General features: G+C 38.8%; 1 protein-coding gene and 1 long non-coding RNA gene across 2 annotated transcripts; one reads left to right on the top strand and one right to left on the bottom strand.

Moving 5' to 3' along the window:
• Positions 1-1,601: 1,601 nt before the first annotated feature.
• Positions 1,602-4,280, bottom strand: LOC129350311 (uncharacterized). The gene is made up of 3 exons (XR_008603669.1): positions 3,745-4,280; positions 3,478-3,523; positions 1,602-2,268 (listed from the first exon to the last, which is right to left on the bottom strand). It is a non-coding gene; the product is annotated as an uncharacterized LOC129350311 (long non-coding RNA).
• A 4,722-nt stretch (positions 4,281-9,002) lies between these two features.
• On the top strand, positions 9,003-17,697 carry LOC111578095 (nuclear factor 7, brain-like). The gene is made up of 6 exons (XM_023284693.3): positions 9,003-9,605; positions 10,321-10,416; positions 13,319-13,552; positions 13,763-13,785; positions 15,313-15,428; positions 16,206-17,697. Exons 1-6 carry the CDS (start codon positions 9,087-9,089, stop codon positions 16,769-16,771), a joined length of 1,554 nt encoding a protein of 517 aa, XP_023140461.1. The 5' UTR covers positions 9,003-9,086; the 3' UTR covers positions 16,772-17,697.
• The last annotated feature ends 1,843 nt before the right edge of the window (positions 17,698-19,540 follow it).

Here is a 19,540-nt window from a genome sequence, read left to right as displayed (position 1 = left end):
AAACTGGTTTCACTGCTTCATTTCCAGTCACTAATGTTGAGGTGTAATCTGTGAATGGCCAGGAATTAAACTTTTCTGTTTCCACACAGAGGTGAGTTATGTGGAGGAGGATTTACTCATTGACTTACTGTGTGTCAGCTGGTTTCTCATCTTCTTCCTTGTTTTGTTTCTTATTTTAGTGACTCAGAGGGTGTGTTTTGGACATTGAATTGAAGATTACCTACAACGTTTAAAAAAAATACTGTTCAGAAAGGATGCCAGGAAAACACATTAAAAATATGGTATAATGGTCAAAAACTGTAAAAAAAAAACAACAACAAATAAACGAAAAACAACCCCATATATATATAGTAATGATAAATATCTGTAAAATATTGAGATCTTTAGCGAAGTAAAATGTAGAAAAATAAGCATAATTTTATGTTGTAAAACAACAAATTCCTATTTGTAAAAATATCACTTTTTGATGTGGATATTATGTACAGTTTTGGCCTGTTTTTATTTTATACTTTATCTAGATTTTACTAGATAATATCTATAATTTATCAAACACAGCAGGATTAGGGTTAGGGTATGTTTTTTTCCGTTTGTGTTTTTATTTAATTTTTTTTAAGTCAACATGCGAATTAGTACTTAATATCTCCAAAATGATCATATTTTTTCCTGATTTAAATACAGTAAGAAATGATGTAATTTTACAATGAACTGATGTTAAAGAATTTACCATTTATAAAAATATTGATTTTTGATGTGGACTTTTTGTGTGTTTGTTTGTTTGTTATGTATTGTTTTTTGTAGTTGTTTGTTATGTATTGGGTTTTTGTTGTTGTTGTCTTGTTACTTTATTTGACATTTTACTGGATATTCACTTTGATTTTTAAAAACAAAGTTGTGGTTAGGATCTGTAAAATAACAGCAAATTGTTAGGAAAACAAAGAAAGTTAAAACATGCTTTGTTTTTTTGCGCTGAAATAAGTTTGTGCACAACACATATAGTCTGAAACATAGTGAACAAAACCTTAAAACTCCCTTGTACTTCCCAAATACTCTCTTAAATGAGTGCTATGATGATCACATAACAAGTTTAGGACAATCCAATCCACCTTTACTGCTAAAAAAAAACCCCACCTCTGCTAAAAGTGTTCTGATGTTGAGTTCAGGTGCTTTTTTTAAATCTCTTCTTTAGTGTCAGTTGACTAATGATTTGGACACACTTCACATCTGCAACCCAACAGATTTTACATTTATTGCTGAAACTATGATTTTAAATCCACACGTCATTAGATGGAACTTCTAAATACATGATTAGGGTGAAGTTGTGCATCATTAGGGGAATCACCTATCCTCCATGTGCTTTGCTGTTGATGTTCACACATGTGCCTCTTTTCTTGCAGAAGTCCAGGATCTCATGCATCATCTGGCTGTTTCCATCCTTGGCAGTCCAGTGCAGAGCAGTGAAGCCTGACATGAAGTCTTTCTTCTGGGCCAAGCTTGTGTCCCTCAGCAGCAGGCCTTATACATGTCCCCAGAGTCCAGCTGCACATTGCACCAACCACTCATGAGCTAGTGGTTCCAGACTATACTATTCAGTGTGTCTTGTATTAAATTTGTTGTACTATGAAAACACGCTGTGCTCAACAAATACTGCAGTTCTTCCAGCAATTCATCAAATGCAGCACTGGGCACATGAAAAATATTTCCAAGTTTTAATAACACAGCTGCAAGTTTTTGTTCTACTATATCTTTCTGATCCTGTGTTGTACTTATATCATCAGACTGACTGCTATCGCTGAATTCCTCATTGTCTTGAACATCAGGCTCTGCTGTTTCAGCTGCAACACTTTCTTTGACTACTTCGTCTTTAAAATCTGCCACCAACTGTAAGCTGTGCTTACGACTTCTGTGTGACTTGAATGTACTGTAAATGTTGGATTTGTAATAACAGCCTTTGAACATACAAGTAACTGTCTCATAGTTTTTCAAATGCTGGGTTATATGTGCAAAACAATCACGCTCTGTTCCAAGTTCACTAAAACCACATAACTGACAGGACAAAGTAAATTTGTCAGAGCACTTTAAAGCATTACAATGATTCCTGGATAAGTGTGTCAAAAGTGAATTCCAAGTCTTAAAAATGCATGGACAGTTTGGATACACGCAATTAATACAATGGCCACGCCCCAAATGATGACGACTTAATCTGCAATGTTTAAGAATTTCTGATCTTTTAGACGCCTCAGCACCACAGTCTTTACACAGCCACATTAACTGGAGAGACAAAAAGAAAAGTGGACAAGAAAATAATAATCAAACATCACTGTTTTTACAGTCATCACAGGTCCATGAACTTTGAAATCAATATTAAAACTTAGTGGCTTTCTCAGGAGAGTTAGGAGTATGGCTATCAACACATACTGATGCAAAGTAACTGTCGTAAAGAGAGGTATTTTTAAAAACTACCCACGACAACTTGGGGTCCATGTATGATTGTATGCTGCTGACCATGGGGAACCCTCGTGAAATAAAGCAATACCTCAGGTGTCATGAAAATAGTCATAAACCAATTCACCAGTTAATCAGTAATTGTGCAATTAAAACATGCATTTGATGAACAGAGTTTGGGAGTAATTGGATTACCTGTAACAGGATTATGTAATCAGGATACAAATAAGTAACTAATACATTACAGTTACAGAAAAAATAAGATGAGCTTACAGGTACATTTAATAATTTGAGTCTCTCTAGTTTCATATTTCATATTTCATTTTTCTGAACATTCTACAGGCATTGGAATTTGCCTTTGGTACACAAAAGTATCTCCATCTTATAGATTTTTATTCTTTTTTTTGTCTTTGGTAGAATATCTGGTTTTGAATAATAAAAACATAATTGAAAGTAATCAAGTTACATTACTTTAATATTATGGTAATTGGATTACATTTCCAATGTAACCTTGCCGACCCTGAGAATAATGCACAAATTAATTAATTAATGAACCCATCAATAAATAGCTCAAATTGAAAATAGAATTCCAATAGGAATATGCATTTTCTGAAGCTAGCAATTTGTTTTGCTGAGTCACATAGCCTTCCCTTTCGCCCCTTCACTTACAATTCCCATAGCACTATAGGCCTTAGGCTGATAAAACGATGCTTAAAGGCCTAATTACCACCCATGGGATGTAACAAGCTCTATTAATAAATTGTAATTCTAATTTGTGTTATTTGTTTATGAATTTATTAATGTGAGCATAAAACTATTCATTTCAATTTCAATATAAGCAATTTATTGATGGAATTTTCAAATTCATGAAATACCTATTTTAGCTGTATAGTTGCTAATTATTGATGAAAAATTTTACGACCATTTCCGTGACACCTGTTGTCCTTGCACACAATATTTATGCTTTACTGATTTATTTCAATTTCATTTTAAACAGACATTCAGTTGACTTATCACTATTATGTATGTACTTACGGAACCAATGCAAGGTCCAAATGAGTTCGAGATCAGATGAGAAAATCTGTAAATAAATATCAAATATAAATGGACAATGAAAGCAAGTTTTCAAGACAGTTGATCAATAATTTCCAGATTACAGTCGGCACAGACACCATTAGTGACAAAATCCATAACAATAGTGAAGCATGCAACCAGTTTCCCTGTCATCTTAACATGAAATATTTACTTGTGACTAGGCCAGCCAGAAACATGTCCTACTAACAAGCTGAAAAGGCCACCAACCTCAGTGGAAGTGGACATGCTTCAGGCAGTATTGTTATTACAACTACAGTTGAGAAAAACATGTTTGGCGTGTCTCTCCGCGTGTGTCCGCATGTTCGCCGCATCCTTCTTGCAAGCTGCCAAATTCAGAGCCGGCACGGATCTTGAAGAAACTTTGCTTCCCAAGCTGATAGTTTTTAGCTGATGCACTTGGGAATGTGATCGTGCGTCAAATCTTTTACGAAGTCCTGGTACATTCTCTTCACAACCACGAACTTCACCTCGTCTATCTGTTTGACCACAGCGACGCTGTTCAGCAACTTCTTAAAAAGGTCCCTATTGTGCTGCTTTTCCGCGGGATCTCTGCAGCTGATGTGACTCCTGAAGTTGTTCAGCAGCTCAGAGGTCCTCACTTTGCCTCCGTGTTCCAGTAAAAAAGACAGAATAGGCTCCTGGGTCAAGGTCATTTTAGTGCTGCGGGATCAGAAATATGAAAAGATGCAGCAGATAGCTTAAGTAAAGCCTGAGAGGATAATGTGTCTGTGCTCCCCTCTCTGCTGTCCTCCACCAACCTGCAGTTCCAGAGCCTCTCCAAATAAACCCACCCGCTTTAATCTGGCTCAGCCCCGTTAACGGCCTGCAGCCAGGACACTGTTTACCACAAAACTCATTATTTAGACTCACATTTAGAGATTAAAGAGTCTATTAAAAAAAAAAACAACTATCCGAATAGTTTACTATCTCAGTGCAGCATTTGAACATGGACCTCACAATTTTTGTTGCTGCTTAAGTTTAATTATTGTAAGTTCATTAATAGTATTATTGTCTTTTTATTTGGATCCAAATGGCAACAGTGTAAGAAACCTCTTGAAATCCATAGGTTTATTATTATCATTGTTAATGCTGTTGATGAGAAATTTCAGAAAAAAACTAAAAAAAAAAAACCCCAACAACCCTAACAGCAGTTTTAGAAAGATAATTACTGTTAATATTATTATTACTATATTATATTATTATCGGTCCGAGCACCAACGGTGCAAGGAACCTCTCGGAATGCAAGGAATTATTATTATTATTATGATTATTATTAGCTTTGCCAGCAGAATCACCACTTCCCCCAAAACACTGAAATGGCTCGTCCAGGATTTGAACCTGGGCCTCTCACAATTGATGTAAGAATCATACCACTAGACCAACAAGCCAGGGAGGGATTGGTTGAAGTGTTGATTTTTTTTTATGTTTAATTTTATTTTAGTTTAGTTTAGTTTAGTTTAGTTTAGTTTAGTTTAGTTTTAATATTAGGGTTAGTTTGAGTTTAGTTTGCTTTTTTTATCTTAAGTTTAGCTTGGATGATTAGGGGCTTTTTTTTAATATTATAAAAAATGATTATTCTTATCATTGTTAGCGTTCCCACTACTTACTATTATTATTATTTTAACAAAACTCCTGAAACTCCCCCCTTATAACTGTATTCATCTCGAAAGAAGAAAAGTTTCACTCGATTTTTCCTTCCAGTGGTTAGAGATTCCTTCTGAAAGGTCTGGACAAAGCTTTGCCCACAGAGCTGAAGAATCTGTACGAGGCAGATCTCTTCTTTTTCGTCTGGTATCTGATGGAGGACGCGATGCAGGACGACATTTGAGGCACCTTCTGGTCCAGAAGACCTAGGATCTGGGACAGGCTGCCCCAACGCTTCAGCAGATCATTGAAGATGCTTTTGTGCAGCTCCTGGAATCTGTCGGACCGCACGTCGATGTCTTCATCCTGCAGATGCCACCAAACATCATCCACCAGCCACTTAAAGTCCTTCTTGATGACGTCAAACGAGTAGCGCAGCTTTGCTTTGTGAAACACCCTGGCGACGCTCCTGTACACCATCATATCCACGTACGCCTTTTTGGGAATCGATGTTGTGTCTAGGACCGTGTCCGGTGACAGTGGAGCCACGTACGGCTTTTTGGGAATCGATGTTGTGTCTAGGACCGTCTTCGGTGACAGAGGCGTCACGTACGCCTTTTTGGGAATCGGTGGTGTGTCTACGACCGTCTTCGGTGACAGAGGAGCCACGTACGGCTTTTTGGGAATCGATGTTGTGTCTTCGACGGTGTCCGGTGACAGAGGACCCTCCACATCTGTGCTGCCCCTTGAACTCGGTGATTTCGTGGAGCTAATCATTTCAACGGCCGCATCCGCCATGGCGTTCAGCAGTGTCGGAGACGGTATTCTCGACATAGCTGTCAGGAAATCATCGCAGGAGGATAAGAATTTAATACTTTCTATTACTTCCTCCGCCATCATTTTGTTCAGTTTCTCAGCGCTCTCGCTGCTGACACCGTCCTGCAGGTTAAGCGCTTCTTTAAAGCTCTGAGGAAGAGCGCTGGCTATTGCGTCTGACACTTCCTCCTCTGTGATCTGTCTTCCCAGAGCTTCCGTGTAACTCAAGATGTTCCGGATGCAAAAACAAAGAATTTCTGCCATCAGCATTGCCAGCAGATTTCTGGTCATGAGCTCAGGTTCTCCTACCATCAGCATCTCCCGTTCCTCTGAGGGAATTCTTCCAAGGGTGTAGCTGATCAGTGGACGCAGGGTTTCTGCTGGGATCATCTCACTATGCCGTTCCTGGGATTTTACCTTTAGGGCCATCTTCTGTGTTGAAGGTTCTGCTTAGATCAAAGGTCGACTCTTCAGTGAGTTTGAATTCTGCTGTAGTTCCTCTTATAAAACGTTTGACCTCTTATGACGTCAGAACTGACGTTCCAAAGGCCACGCTATGACGTGAACACAACACATGACGTCACTCTTGCTGTGCGCTGTGTGTTTTTCATCAACAGTCAGCAAAGAAACATTAAAGCACATGAGAGCTGAATAAATATAAGCTACAGATGTGGATTCAACATGTCTTAATATTAAAACTGCAAACATGGACTCAACATGTGTTAACATTATGAATAAACATTTTAAATCAAAACTTATTTTACATATTTGCACTGGGATAAATAAGCAAATAAAAATGATTTGACAAAATACAGGACAAAACTATGAATAATGTCTCCATCCAAACTCTTTCTTTTGACAGATGTAATTCGTTCTTTGTCATGCAAAAAATAAAATAAAATAAATCTCGTTCGCTTATTAGTGGATGAGCTCTTTGCTTCGTTGCTGTTGTATGCATGTGCTCAGTGGTCACAGTGTTGATTAACATTCACACACCATTGTTCTTACTAACCATTAAACACTACCTCTTGTTTTAATATGCTGAAATGTGATTAAGTAATTAACAGCAGACAGAAAAATTGAACACATAATGTCTTACAAATCAATCAATGCTGATGCATTTAGAGACATTTTAATAACACTTCAAACTGGTTAAAATAATAGTATCACTTTTCACCATCCTTGCCTTGTTATCAGAATTGGAATCAGAGCTCATGGAATTGCAGATATGATTTTGGGTTGTGAAGAAGCACGCAGAAGTGTATCGTAAGCCTGATGTCTCAGAGACTACAGATTATCTTGGTTAGCAGTGAGATCATCTGGTGAGAAAATAAGGTCACTGAAGATTAATAAACCTCTTGAATGAAGCACTCCCCTTCCCCCTCCAAATAAAAACAGCATCTCCTTAGCAGGAGGTTGGATGCAAAAAAATGCATATGTATGAACAGTGTCCAAATATTTAGTGTTAATTTACTGTCTGAAGAAAAATTCCACAACAAAGGGAGAACATTCTGCATGGATCTCAGGGAAATATACACTTTAAGGCTGCACATCATCGCCATCTAGTGGTGCTTCAGAGGTATGACACTGTGCAGAAGGATTGCTGTCCATGACACACATTTATCTCAGTCAAATATGTGAAACTGGTTTCACTGCTTCATTTCCAGTCACTAATGTTGAGGTGTAATCTGTGAATGGCCAGGAATTAAACTTTTCTGTTTCCACACAGAGGTGAGTTATGTGGAGGAGGATTTACTCATTGACTTACTGTGTGTCAGCTGGTTTCTCGTCTTCTTCCTTGTTTTGTTTCTTATTTTAGTGACTCAGAGGGTGTGTTTTGGACATTGAATTAAAGATTACCTACAACGTTTAAAAAAATACTGTTCAGAAAGGATGCCAGGAAAACACATTAAAAATATGGTATAATAATGGTCAAAAACTGTAAAAAAACAACAACAACAACAACAACGAAAAAACCCCATATATATATAGTAATGATAAATATCTGTAAAATATTGACATTAAAAAAATATCACTTTTTGATGTGGATATTATGTACAGTTTTGGCCTGTTTTTATTTTATACTTTATCTAGATTTTACTAGATAATATCTATAATTTATCAAACACAGCAGGATTAGGGTTAGGGTATGTTTTTTTTCCGCTTGTGTTTTTATTTTTTTTTTTTTAAAGTCAACATGCGAAATAGTACTTAATATCTCCAAAATGATCATATTTTTCCTGATTACAGTAAGAAATGATGTACTTTTACAGTGAATTGGTGTTAAAGAATTTACCATTTATAAAAATATTGGTTTTTGATGTAGACTTTTTGTGTGTTTGTTTGTTATGTAGTGTTTTTTGTTGTTTGTTATGTATTGGGGTTTTTTTGTTGTTGTTGTCTTGTTACTTTATTTCACATTTTACTGGATATTCACTTTGATTTTTCAAAACAAAGTTGTGGTAAGGATCTGTAAAATAACAAATTGTTAGGAAAACAAAGAAAGTTAAAAACATGCTTTGTTTGGGGTTTTTTTGCGCTGAAATAAGTTTGTGCACAACACATATAGTCTGAAACATAGTGAACAAAACCTTAAAACTCCCTTGTACTTCCCAAATACTCTCTTAAATGAGTGCTATGATGATCACATAACAAGTTTAGGACAATCCAATCCACCTTTACTGCTAAATAAAAAACCCCACCTCTGCTAAAAGTGTTCTGATGTTGAGTTCAGGTGCTTTTTTTAAATCTCTTCTTTAGTGTCAGTTGACTAATGATTTGGACACACTTCACATCTGCAACCCAACAGATTTTACATTTATTGCTGAAACTATGATTTTAAATCCACACGTCATTAGATGGAACTTCTAAATACATGATTAGGGCGAAGTTGCGCATCATTAGGGGAATCACAGGAGACTTGTTTTTTTGGGTTTTTTTTTACTTACTTTCCGTCTCTCTGCACATCTGTTGGGCTCTGAGCTTGTCTCTACACGCCCCTCTGTCTCTTCCGTAAAAGCATTTCACTGTTCTGTCAGACCCCTCCCTCCTTCTCTCTCTCTGAGAACGGAAGAACAGTCTTCTAGTCTTTACTTGTCACAGCGTTTCCATCAGGCGGTTTCTGCTCAGGACTATGTGCGCAGCTGAGAATGGCGGAGGCCAGCGCGCTTGAGGAGCTGCAGTCGGAGCTCACCTGTCCGGTGTGTCTGGAGCTGTTCCGAGACCCGGTGATCCTCGAGTGCGGACACCACTTCTGCCAGGTGTGCATCATCCAGTGTTGGGAGGCCAAAGCCGACGAGCTCTCCAGCTGCCCGAAGTGTAGGAAGTCGTGCGCGCGTAAACTTCGACCCAACTCGCTCCTGTGCAACGTCGTGGACAGCGTGCGCAGAGCCCGGGCCATGGACGCGGCCGCGGGGACGCTGGGATGGGAGCTGGAGGGGGAGCTGGAAATGCCGGAGGAACGAGAGCCCGGGTCCAGCATGAGCAGCGTGGCCTCGTCCATCGGACACTGGCCGCGCCTCGGTATGGACATGTGCGAGGAGCATGAGGAGAAGCTGAAGCTGTACTGTGAGGACGATCAGCTGCCCATCTGTCTGGTGTGTGGGATGTCCAGAGACCACAAGACCCACAATGTCATCCCCATTACCGAGGCCTTTGAGAACTACAAGGTACTGTTTCCAAGTTTTCCTCACTCTTAAATATGTCTGTAAACTTAAGATCAGGCTTAGAAACTACGTCTGCCACTATCATGAGTTTGGATCTACAAACCTTCTCTTACATAATTCTCTACTTTCTGCTCCATGTTTGCTCTATGGTGTCAAATCTGTTCTTTCAGGGTGTGCCGCTTCACAACGCCCGTTCGACACTCCTCTCCTTGTTCTCTGAGTGAAATACATGTCAAAACATTACTCAAATCCCAATCAAGCCTACTATGTAATTAAAAACAAACCTGATTTGCTCCAGTGTGAGTGAACAGGGTTTTGGTGGAGCGGCTGTTCTGACATGGCAGTTGTGTTTTTAACAGCACACTCCCTGCAGGCCCCGGCGGCCCTCTAGGTACTTTGTGTTTTACAGGAATTCAGCAGGCCAGTGTGAGCTCCTCTGCACTTTTAACTGTGCAGCTGGGTTTGTTTTTGCAGACTCGCTCAGACAGGACCTGCTGTGTGATGTAACATGTTTGTGCTGGTGCTAAATTCCCATTTTGTCAGATTTTATGGGTCAGAATTGAGAATGGCTGGTTGTCATATGACTTACCCTAAAGATGGGATGTTGTTTTCAGACTAAGGTAGCAATCAGATTAGCTGTGTTTAATCTGGTTTACGAGTTCCACTTCGTAACACCTCTCTTTCTTTTTTCTTTGCATGTGATGTCTGTTTTTAACAGGAAAAGCTGTCAGTGGCTCTTGAGAAGGTTCTACGACAGACTGAAGAGGCGACACTCTTCCAAAGCCAAACCAATGAAAAGATCCTCCTCATAAAGGTATCCACATGTTTGTTTGTGTGTCTGCTTCGTGAAAGAAAGAACAAAACGCTTGAGTGCGAATATAACTTGAAATACTGGTGGCTAGGAAACGTTCACCTGCATTCCTCCACCTTCACCTGTCAGACAGACATGAGTGAGGAATGACTCATTATGACTGGAGGTGACGTAGCAGGTTGTTACTCAGCCTGGTTTGATTCTCGTTATTACCTGGAGGCTTGTCCTGATATGAAATAGGTGGTTCACAGATGCACATCACACTTGTCTGTCTTCTTCCACACACTCACGTACACATTTTTGCAGAATGTACACAAACGCTACATGTCACACACCCTCATAGATAACCGCTGACAGAGTTTAGATTATCTGTGTTTTACCACCACAGCAGGATTCACCTAAAACTGAGGTCAGCATGTGTCAGAAACAGATATGAGGGTTGTGTTTGCAGCAGATAAGTTCACATCTCCCTGCTATAAGTCACTACAAACTATCTCTTTCTGCTCGGCCCCGTCTGTTTGCGTGCTTGAATGTCTCAGCGAGTGTATTTTGCTCTGCTTGTTTGACCCACTTTATGTGTCGACTCACAGATTTTCGCTTCTCTGTTTCTCCGTTGGTGTGACAGGATGCGGTTGAGCAAGGTTCAGGGGAAGTTTGTCTTTTCCTGCGTGTCGCTCTGTGTAAAATTACATCAATATAGAAGTCTGGCTATCAGCTGGTTATTTTTACAACACAGTATATCTCAGTAACCCTGTCGCCACAAGGTAATGTTTCTGTACACCTAAGCTGCATTCTCAGGTATGTTTTGGGGGAAACGCATTGACTGCCAGATTGCATTTGACATATCGCAAATACATTTCAAATCAACAGATGTTTGTCATTTATTTTACTGCTTTACTGTTGCTCCCTTTCAGCCAATCAATCATATATTAGATGGGGCGGGACTGGTCACCCTGGTAACCCAGAAAATGAAGGGAAAAGTTTCAAGCAAATTGTGAAAGGGTTGTATTTTCACCCAAACTGTGATATTTTCCTAAACCTCACCAAGTCATGTTGGTGCCTAAATTTAGCCAGACTTCTTACATGTGCTTTCTTCCATCCTCACCTCAGACCTCCTTACATTTACACTGTGGCTTTCTCAAACTGAAAGCTTTTCTGACTACATCATCAGTGGGGAAAAAAATACATTTAGATTAAAACGAAATCACATTTCTGTCAGAATAAAAGTGAAAATGCAGTTTAGTTGTATAGGATCATAATTTTGTGGAGACAGGGTTGCACATCCTAAAATTTAGATTTGTAACTTTGTAGTATGACTCAGGTACCATTAGGTGGACTATGGGAGTAACCAGTAAGTAATATTAGACGTTTGTAGAGTAAAAAAGAAAGAAGCTACTCTATAAGTATCTTAGATCTTTATTTTTGAATATAGTTCCAACATAGTTAAAGTGTGACGGAAAGAAAAAACACTCAAATTCTACAATACCAACAGGGAAATATAACCTTAAATAGCCTACTGAACCTCAGGTTTTAGTGTCATTTAACTATGAATCTTGCTATTTGCGCAAAGATTCGGCACGTTTCATTATTTTTATGTCAGTCGAGCAGAGCAGTTTTCTGTGCTTTGATGAAGCGTAGTTTTGCTTCTGCAGTGTTGGAGAGAGCAGAGAACTGTTTGTTTAACACACGTCTTGCTTTTCTTCTGGTTTGCTAGACAGTACAAAGGTCTTTGTATGTCTTTGTAACTTTAAAGCTGCAATGCAATACCTACTGAATGTGAACAATATAAAAAAGTGTAATGTGCATTTTTAACATTTCTTTTTTTTCCACCAAAAAAATGTTCAAAGATTTCCCAAAAATGTTGAAAATGTGGACATCAGAAGTTTCACTGTGAATTTTTTTTTCCCCCACATTTTCAAACTTTACGGCGGGTCAACACGAGGGTTAAGGTGATGATGTACTGTCTCTAATGTTGTGTGTAGAGTACTGCCTCCAAGTAACCAAAAACAGATTACAACTGTGTTACTTAGTGTGTTTTAAGGCGTTCGGGCAGAAAAATTCCACACTCATCTTTCAGCATTGTGTAATTCAAGTGGTCTGAGTGGAAGCTAGACTTCTGCTTTTCTTCCTCTCGTCAGATGGTATAAAGAGCAACAGCATCCATGGTGAGAATAGGACATAGCGGCAGAACTAAAGACCTTCAGTCAGACAGCATGGTTTGAATCAGATGAAATCACAAGTGACTGTTAATTTTTAGCTTAACTGTCTGTGCATTTTATGTTGTTGTGTTTTTTTGTTTGTTTGTTGATTGTGTTTCATATGGAAAGAGCTTAGGACAGAAAGGGAAGAGGGTAAAGCTGCAGGAGACGGGGCTATATTTTCAGATTCTTACATTTACTTTTTATTTTATTGCCTTTTCAAAAGTTCTGCCAACCTCAGTTGTATCAATGCAAGCTTAAAATAAACATCCTCCTGAAAATTACATAAGAAAATACTTGTTGACGCTGTTTAAGGTGCACAAGAACCTCACATGTTGTAGGGCTTGTGGTGTTTTGCAGTTTTGTGTGCAGTATACTGGCTAATTGAATGAGACTTAAGACATTTCCAGCAGAAAATGAAGTTACTAGAAGAAACATTCCTGACAAAATGACCAGTAAACATCATGCCATTTCTGTCAGTGTAACATCTTTGAAAGGTTCATCCAAACAGCACACCAGTTCACTGCCCTTACATAACTCAGTTAGTATAAATAGATTTTGCTTTGAACTCAGATTTTTTTTTTTTTACTTTTTTGTTTATTTTTGACTTTTATTTCACCTGGTTGACTAAAACTAAACACAGGAGCTCCATTTTTTTAGTTCAGTTCATAAGGCTATAAAATGTGTTTGTCCTCTCTGTGTTTCAGGAGCGAGCAGGAGATCTGGAGGAGCTGGTCAGTGCAGAGTTGGGCCGTCTGAGAGAATTCCTACTGGAGGAGGAGGAGCGCATTAAGGACAAACTGCAGAAGCAGAAAGAGGAGAAACTCAACCAACTAGAGGAGGCGCTCACGAAGGCCACAGAGCAAATCAGCCAACTGGAAACTACGGCCGACAAACTTCGCCTCAAACTGAGGGAAGAAGAAAACCCAGAGCAACTCAAGGTAAGAGAGGAGGGCATCTGTTGTGTAGCATCATTTTTTCAGCTTATAGTCAGATTAATAAGTGTAAAAAAGAGCGCTTTGGCAATCCCAGCCAAGCAAATACCAAAGAATATTGAAAGAATATCTAGAGTCAGAGATGGTATCTGCATGTTTCAGCAGAGATTCAGGTATTTTGTAATCACAGACCTGTTCTGATCTGCTCTCTTTCAGGGAATTAAAGATTTCATTGGAGGGTGAGCATCATATATCTAATCACAATCATTTGACAGCAGTGTTTTCTTACTGAGTTGCTCTAATATGTAGGTCATCTCCACTTTTATGTCTAAATGACGGTTGTCCTACATCAGATGTCACAAGTGATCAGTAAATTGTTTTGTGGTTAATCGTATGTCTTGTTGAAACAGGATGCGAGGGCACGACTGTGGTTTACGGTCACATTTTTAACACCTTCTCGTGCCAGTTTGTGATGAAGAAGAAACAGGAAGTCTAACAAGTCCCTTCGTAGATCTGACATTCGTTCCGTTTAAAATTAATCTATACACTGCACAGTTATTTATTCAATCATTTTATTTCAGTTTATACAGGAGAGACATTATCTGAATATTAGAAAGGCCAAATAGTAGAGCAGACTGAGGCACTTATTCCCCATGTTTGTCTGCTTAAGAAGGACAAAAATGCTTAAAATGACATGATTTCTTAATTAATTTCAGTACACTCAACATCAGGCACTCACAAGACTCTAAAACTACAGTTACTGAGTCATGTTAAATAGTGAAATGGTATGTAGCAGTCCTTGGGGAATTCAAGTTAAAATTGTACACATAAATTACAAAATAATCCCTTTTTCACAACTGCAAATATGACAGTGACTGTTCTGGTGTGTGTGTGAGATACAAGCAGCATGCAGGCACACGTCTGTCTAGAAATTCATGAATCTTTGATTGGAATTGAAAAACAAGTATAATCAGTAAATTGTTGCCCTGCTGAGCTTCACCTGAATTAAGCATATATGAGAAAACACCATGTAAACAAATGTGTTTCTTCCTATCTGGAGGCCCGTCATAAATGTTGTTGGAGAGGATTATGCTGAAGTCATATTAACCCTTGTTTCGTCCTGCGGGCCAAAATTGACCCATTTTAAAGTATGAAAATGTGGGGAAAAAAATATTTTCACACTGAAATTTCTGATGTCCACATTTTTTTGTGAATGTTCTTAAAGAAAATATTAGAATATAATATTAGAAGTTTTACTGATATATATGTAATCACTTTAGAAATTTTTCAGATTTTTTTTTGGAAAATTTTTACTCATTTTTTTGGAAAATATTTACAAGCATTTTCTTGACAAATTTGGGAGATTTTTAAAAAATAAAACTTTGAAGGGAAACTTTGAAGGAATTATTGGAATTTTCTTCCTGAAGGTTTTGCAAATTTTTAGAAATTTGGGGAATTTTTTTGCTGAATTTTTGGATTTTTTTCAGACAAGGAAACCATATTTTTTGGTGCCCATAAATGAGGACAACAGGAGGGTTGAAAGGATTTGCAACTTTAGGATGCAAATGATCCCTACAGGGTAAAATCCATATTTCCATTAACATTTCATTGTGATTGTATAATGTGGAGGATAATAGTTTGTCTTTGGGCTGTTCTCTTGCTTCGGTGTTTGCATCATTAATTGTTGTTAATGTCCATTGCCTGTATAAACTGAATGAACTTGTATTTTGCAGTCCTACTAAATTGCATTGGTCTCTCTCTCTCAGGGCTGAAAGCTTGTTTGAGCGCCCCCCAGAGGTGGCTGTGGATCTGCAGTCAGCAGAGTTTCTGGGGCCTCTGCAGTACAGAACCTGGAGGAAAATGAGCTCCATTTTTCAACCAGGTATGCAGACATACGCACCACCTGAGCAGAGGAACAAGAAAACAAATATACTAGTTGCTCATTATCTGTCAGGAAACACACTAGTAAAGACTGTTTCAGTGAAGATATTCTTACTTCACACTGGCTGCAACACAATAGCATTGTTTTATTTTCTCTACCTACTATCCACCCACGTCTTTCAAACCATGCTCACGGGTTTTTGTGCAAGCTGTCAGAAACAACCTAGCTCAGAAGATACAGATTCAGTCATTGTCAAAGCTCCTCCAGAGCAACAGAAGATGTTGCACAACTGCTTTCACAGACTCAGTAGAGCTCTATGTGACTAGAATATTAAATTTGACATGTAAATTTGATGCTACTAAACACATTTTTACACTCTGCTTGTAATATTCAGTCTAGTATGAACCTGTTCTGTCTGGACGAGTTGGATGACAGTGAATTTCAGTCGTGACAGTATATACTCACGTGTACAAAGACTTATTTTGGGTGTTTTAGGTAATTTGCCAAAGACATGTCATCATATCATATTACTGATTTGGTAAAAGTAGACAGATCTCCAGAGATTAAATAAATATAAAAAGAGTTACATCTCAGGAACATCATTTATATTTTATTTGTATCCATGTAGCTGATGCTCTTATCCAGCTCATCTTACTCTAATTGCGCAGGAAGGCATTTGGTATCTTGCTGAAGGTCACCGCCAAGGAGTCATTCTCAGGTCATTCTCTGTAGACATGCTGCATTGATCCATTTTTAATTTTTTTGATGTCTTCTCAGCTGTCACAGCAGTGACCCTCAACCCAGACACAGCCTATCCTTGTCTGTGGGTTTCTCCGTGTTGTACCAGCGTCCAGGTGGGGAAAATCCAGCCAAACCTGCCCAACAACCCCGAACGCTTCACCCGCTACAACATCGTCCTGGGCTCTGAAGCCTTCTCTTCAGGCAGACACTACTGGGAGGTGGAGGTGGGCTCCAAAACAGCGTGGGGTCTCGGTGTGGCCACAGCCTCCGTCAACAGGAAGGAGGAGATCAGCCTCTGCCCGGATGACGGTTTCTGGACGATGGTGCTGAGAGACTGTGGCGACGGCACCAGCGAGTACGAGGCCTGCACCGACTCAGAGGAGAGCTTGTTATATCCCTCCAAACCCCCCAGGAGGGTGGGGGTCTATCTGGACTACAGCCGTGGTCAGGTGGCATTTTATGATGCAGGAGACATGAGCCACCTCTTCACCTTCTATGATGCAAAGTTCAAAGAGCCTGTCTTCCCCTACTTCAATCCCTGGCCGATCGTCAATGGACACAATCGGGAGCCGCTCACCATAGTGACGCCACACTGGGGATAGAAGTCTTTTACCAGAGAACTGATGTTGTGCATCAACAGACTCAGGTGCAAACTGCAAAAGGAGATTCATCAGCTAATGAACTTTGATGGCCTCATCCAGTGAGCATTCTCACATGTGCCTTATTGTTCAGACTTTTTGGCTGCATGAGGATAATCATGTAGGTAACTGTAATTCTTGTAAGACTAACAATAAAACTGGACAGCTGACACTTTAGAAGACTTTACTGTTAACAACCAACGTGAAAACAGCAAAACCAATCAATTAATTGATCAAACAGTATCTGTGTAGGGATAACTTCATCTATTTTATTCCTCTGAGACTCAGAAGTCCATTGCTGTTGTTTCACAACTACAAGAAAACCATCAATTGTTGCACTGGCAGACAAGATCCTTTATTACAGAGAACATACACTGTACTTTTATATTAAGTCAGCTCTACATACACCCTCCTGCTGCTTTATATTGTCACTAGTGCGCCAAATGTTTGTTAATCCGCACTTTAAAATACTTCTAAAAAAATGTGCTATTTCTCCTGCTTTTGTTAAACCCCACAGTGCCCAGATGTTTTAAGATGTCACTCTTACTATATTTAAAGCCGTTCTTGATAAAAGAGAAAAAGATTTATGTCTTAATTAGAAATTAAAGGTCTTGTATGGTGAGCGAACAGTTTGTTGGTTTTGGTCTTTTAATCAAATGTTAGAGTAAGGCGTATTGGTTGCTAAAAATACAATTAGGCAGAAAGGTGTTAAAAATCTTACTAATTTTGCTTCAAGAACAGCATCTAATGATATAACATGATATATTTGAATGTTTTTATTCATGCAATCCTGTTATTTTTATGACATGTACATCTAAAGCCACGATATGTTAAGTGAACACTGATATTTAACGCAAGAGTTTAATATTATGATTAAATGTCCTACTGAAGTTGTTGTTGGTACATTTGATTCCAGCAGGGGGCACCAAAAACTAACTTTAACAGCAGCGTCACTGTGTTTGGCAGCGCTCTTTATAAAACCACTGGGCTTTTATGAACCAAATGGAGGCCAATCTCATTTCGTTGCACTTAAAGCTGTTAGATAGGAGTTTATCTCACTTCATTTTTCACTAATAGTCAGGTCAGTCAAATTATGTGAAGAGCACAAATCACAAGTTTTCTAATGTTTACAACACAGTCTGTTCTTCCACTTTTCACTTGGATGTCAAAAATCTCTCCCAGAAGAACTTTTAATTAAGAGAAAATATGAGAAACATCAGGAAGAGCAACGGAAGCAGGATCCATCTGCAATGTGCACAGACATAGAAGATATTTTGTGTGAGAACGCCTAAAAATTACAACAAAGATGATAATATTATAGATGGTTTATAAACATTTGAAGAATATGATCTGCAGACAGACACAGCCTCCTCTACTCCATGTAGAACTGGAAAGAGGACAAACTATTCATATAGAGAAGAGAAGAGACAAGGAAACTACATACAAAGATGGAGAAAAAAGTTAAGATTCAAATCCAAAACATTTGGAATAAAGGGCTGACAGTAGGAGGATACTGAGGGTCTAAGATGTATCGATACAGCTGTTGAAAACTGCTGATGAGGTCCCCGAAATGATTGTAGAAAGTAAAAATAATGATAACTTGCGTGATCTAATCCCCTCAAGAAATATGGTTTTGTGGATTTTTAGGAGCTTGATTAAACATTTTCTGTCCAAAAACGATTCACATTACAGATACAGAGTGAAATTTTGTTTGAAACAAGCTTAAAAAATGAACATTTGATTCATTAAACACTTTTTTTTTTTTTTTTTAACAAACACCCATTTCTCAAGATAATCAGTTGATTAGCTTTGTCCTCAGAGTGGCTGGTGTTTACCTGTCACAGATACGCTGTGTTCCTCTTTCAATGTCCAGTTAAGCAAGGTTAATGAGTCACCTCGTGCCAGTTGAGCATTTCGGTAATCTGTGACTACTATTACGAACAAATAAGTAATGAGTGAGTCTGACCCGAATCAAACTTATCTGTTCTCCATGTCTGCTTAATCTGTGTGTGTCATCTGCCTATACATTAACAATCGCCGCTGGTCTTATGACTATACCTGTCAGAGTTGTGTGCAGTCCGACCCTTCTCTCCTCTACCTGTCCTGATCTGTAATTAGATATTATTGCGGGCTGATCAACATGCAGTAACACAAGCCTTCACTTCTACATTACTGCTCAGCTGCCACTCCCGCTGTCATTCATTCTGTCTTTTTGTGGTTTCAGGGATGATCAAGGTGAAAGAAACAAGAAAAGTCTTTTATTTTTTTGTTTTTGTCGTTTTCTCTGAATTATTTTCTTTCACCCCTCATTTCTTTTCCCATCTTGCTCATTCATCTTTTCTCTCTCATGTGACTGATCTGATCCCAAAATGCAGCCTACTGTTTTTAAACCCTTGTCCATGTAACTTAGCTTTTCTGTAATGGATCTCCTTTTCTGCCTCCACCCAAGAATTTGCCTCTCCTCTCCCATCAATAATCAATGAGGAGAGGGGCTGTTGAAAGACAGGGAGGCAACTCAACGACAGGGTTTAAGTGATTAATGGAAACCTCATTAGGAACAGGAGAGAAGTCAAACTATACATTATCCCCAAGTCTGGAGAATATACACTGTCAGGGTTTCAGTTTGAGATAGAAATGTTTCATGGAGGTTAACGGGAGTTTCAGGGTGACAACATGTGGGAGGCAGGGATGGAGGGAGACTTCAGAGGAGGCAGTTAAGGGCAAACAAGGGGG

This window comes from Amphiprion ocellaris, chromosome 13, assembly GCF_022539595.1.
Source record: "Amphiprion ocellaris isolate individual 3 ecotype Okinawa chromosome 13, ASM2253959v1, whole genome shotgun sequence".
Classification (NCBI taxonomy): Eukaryota; Metazoa; Chordata; class Actinopteri; family Pomacentridae; genus Amphiprion; species Amphiprion ocellaris.
The sequence above is the reverse complement of the archived record's forward strand: the minus strand, read 5'-3'. Positions and strand labels throughout refer to the sequence as shown.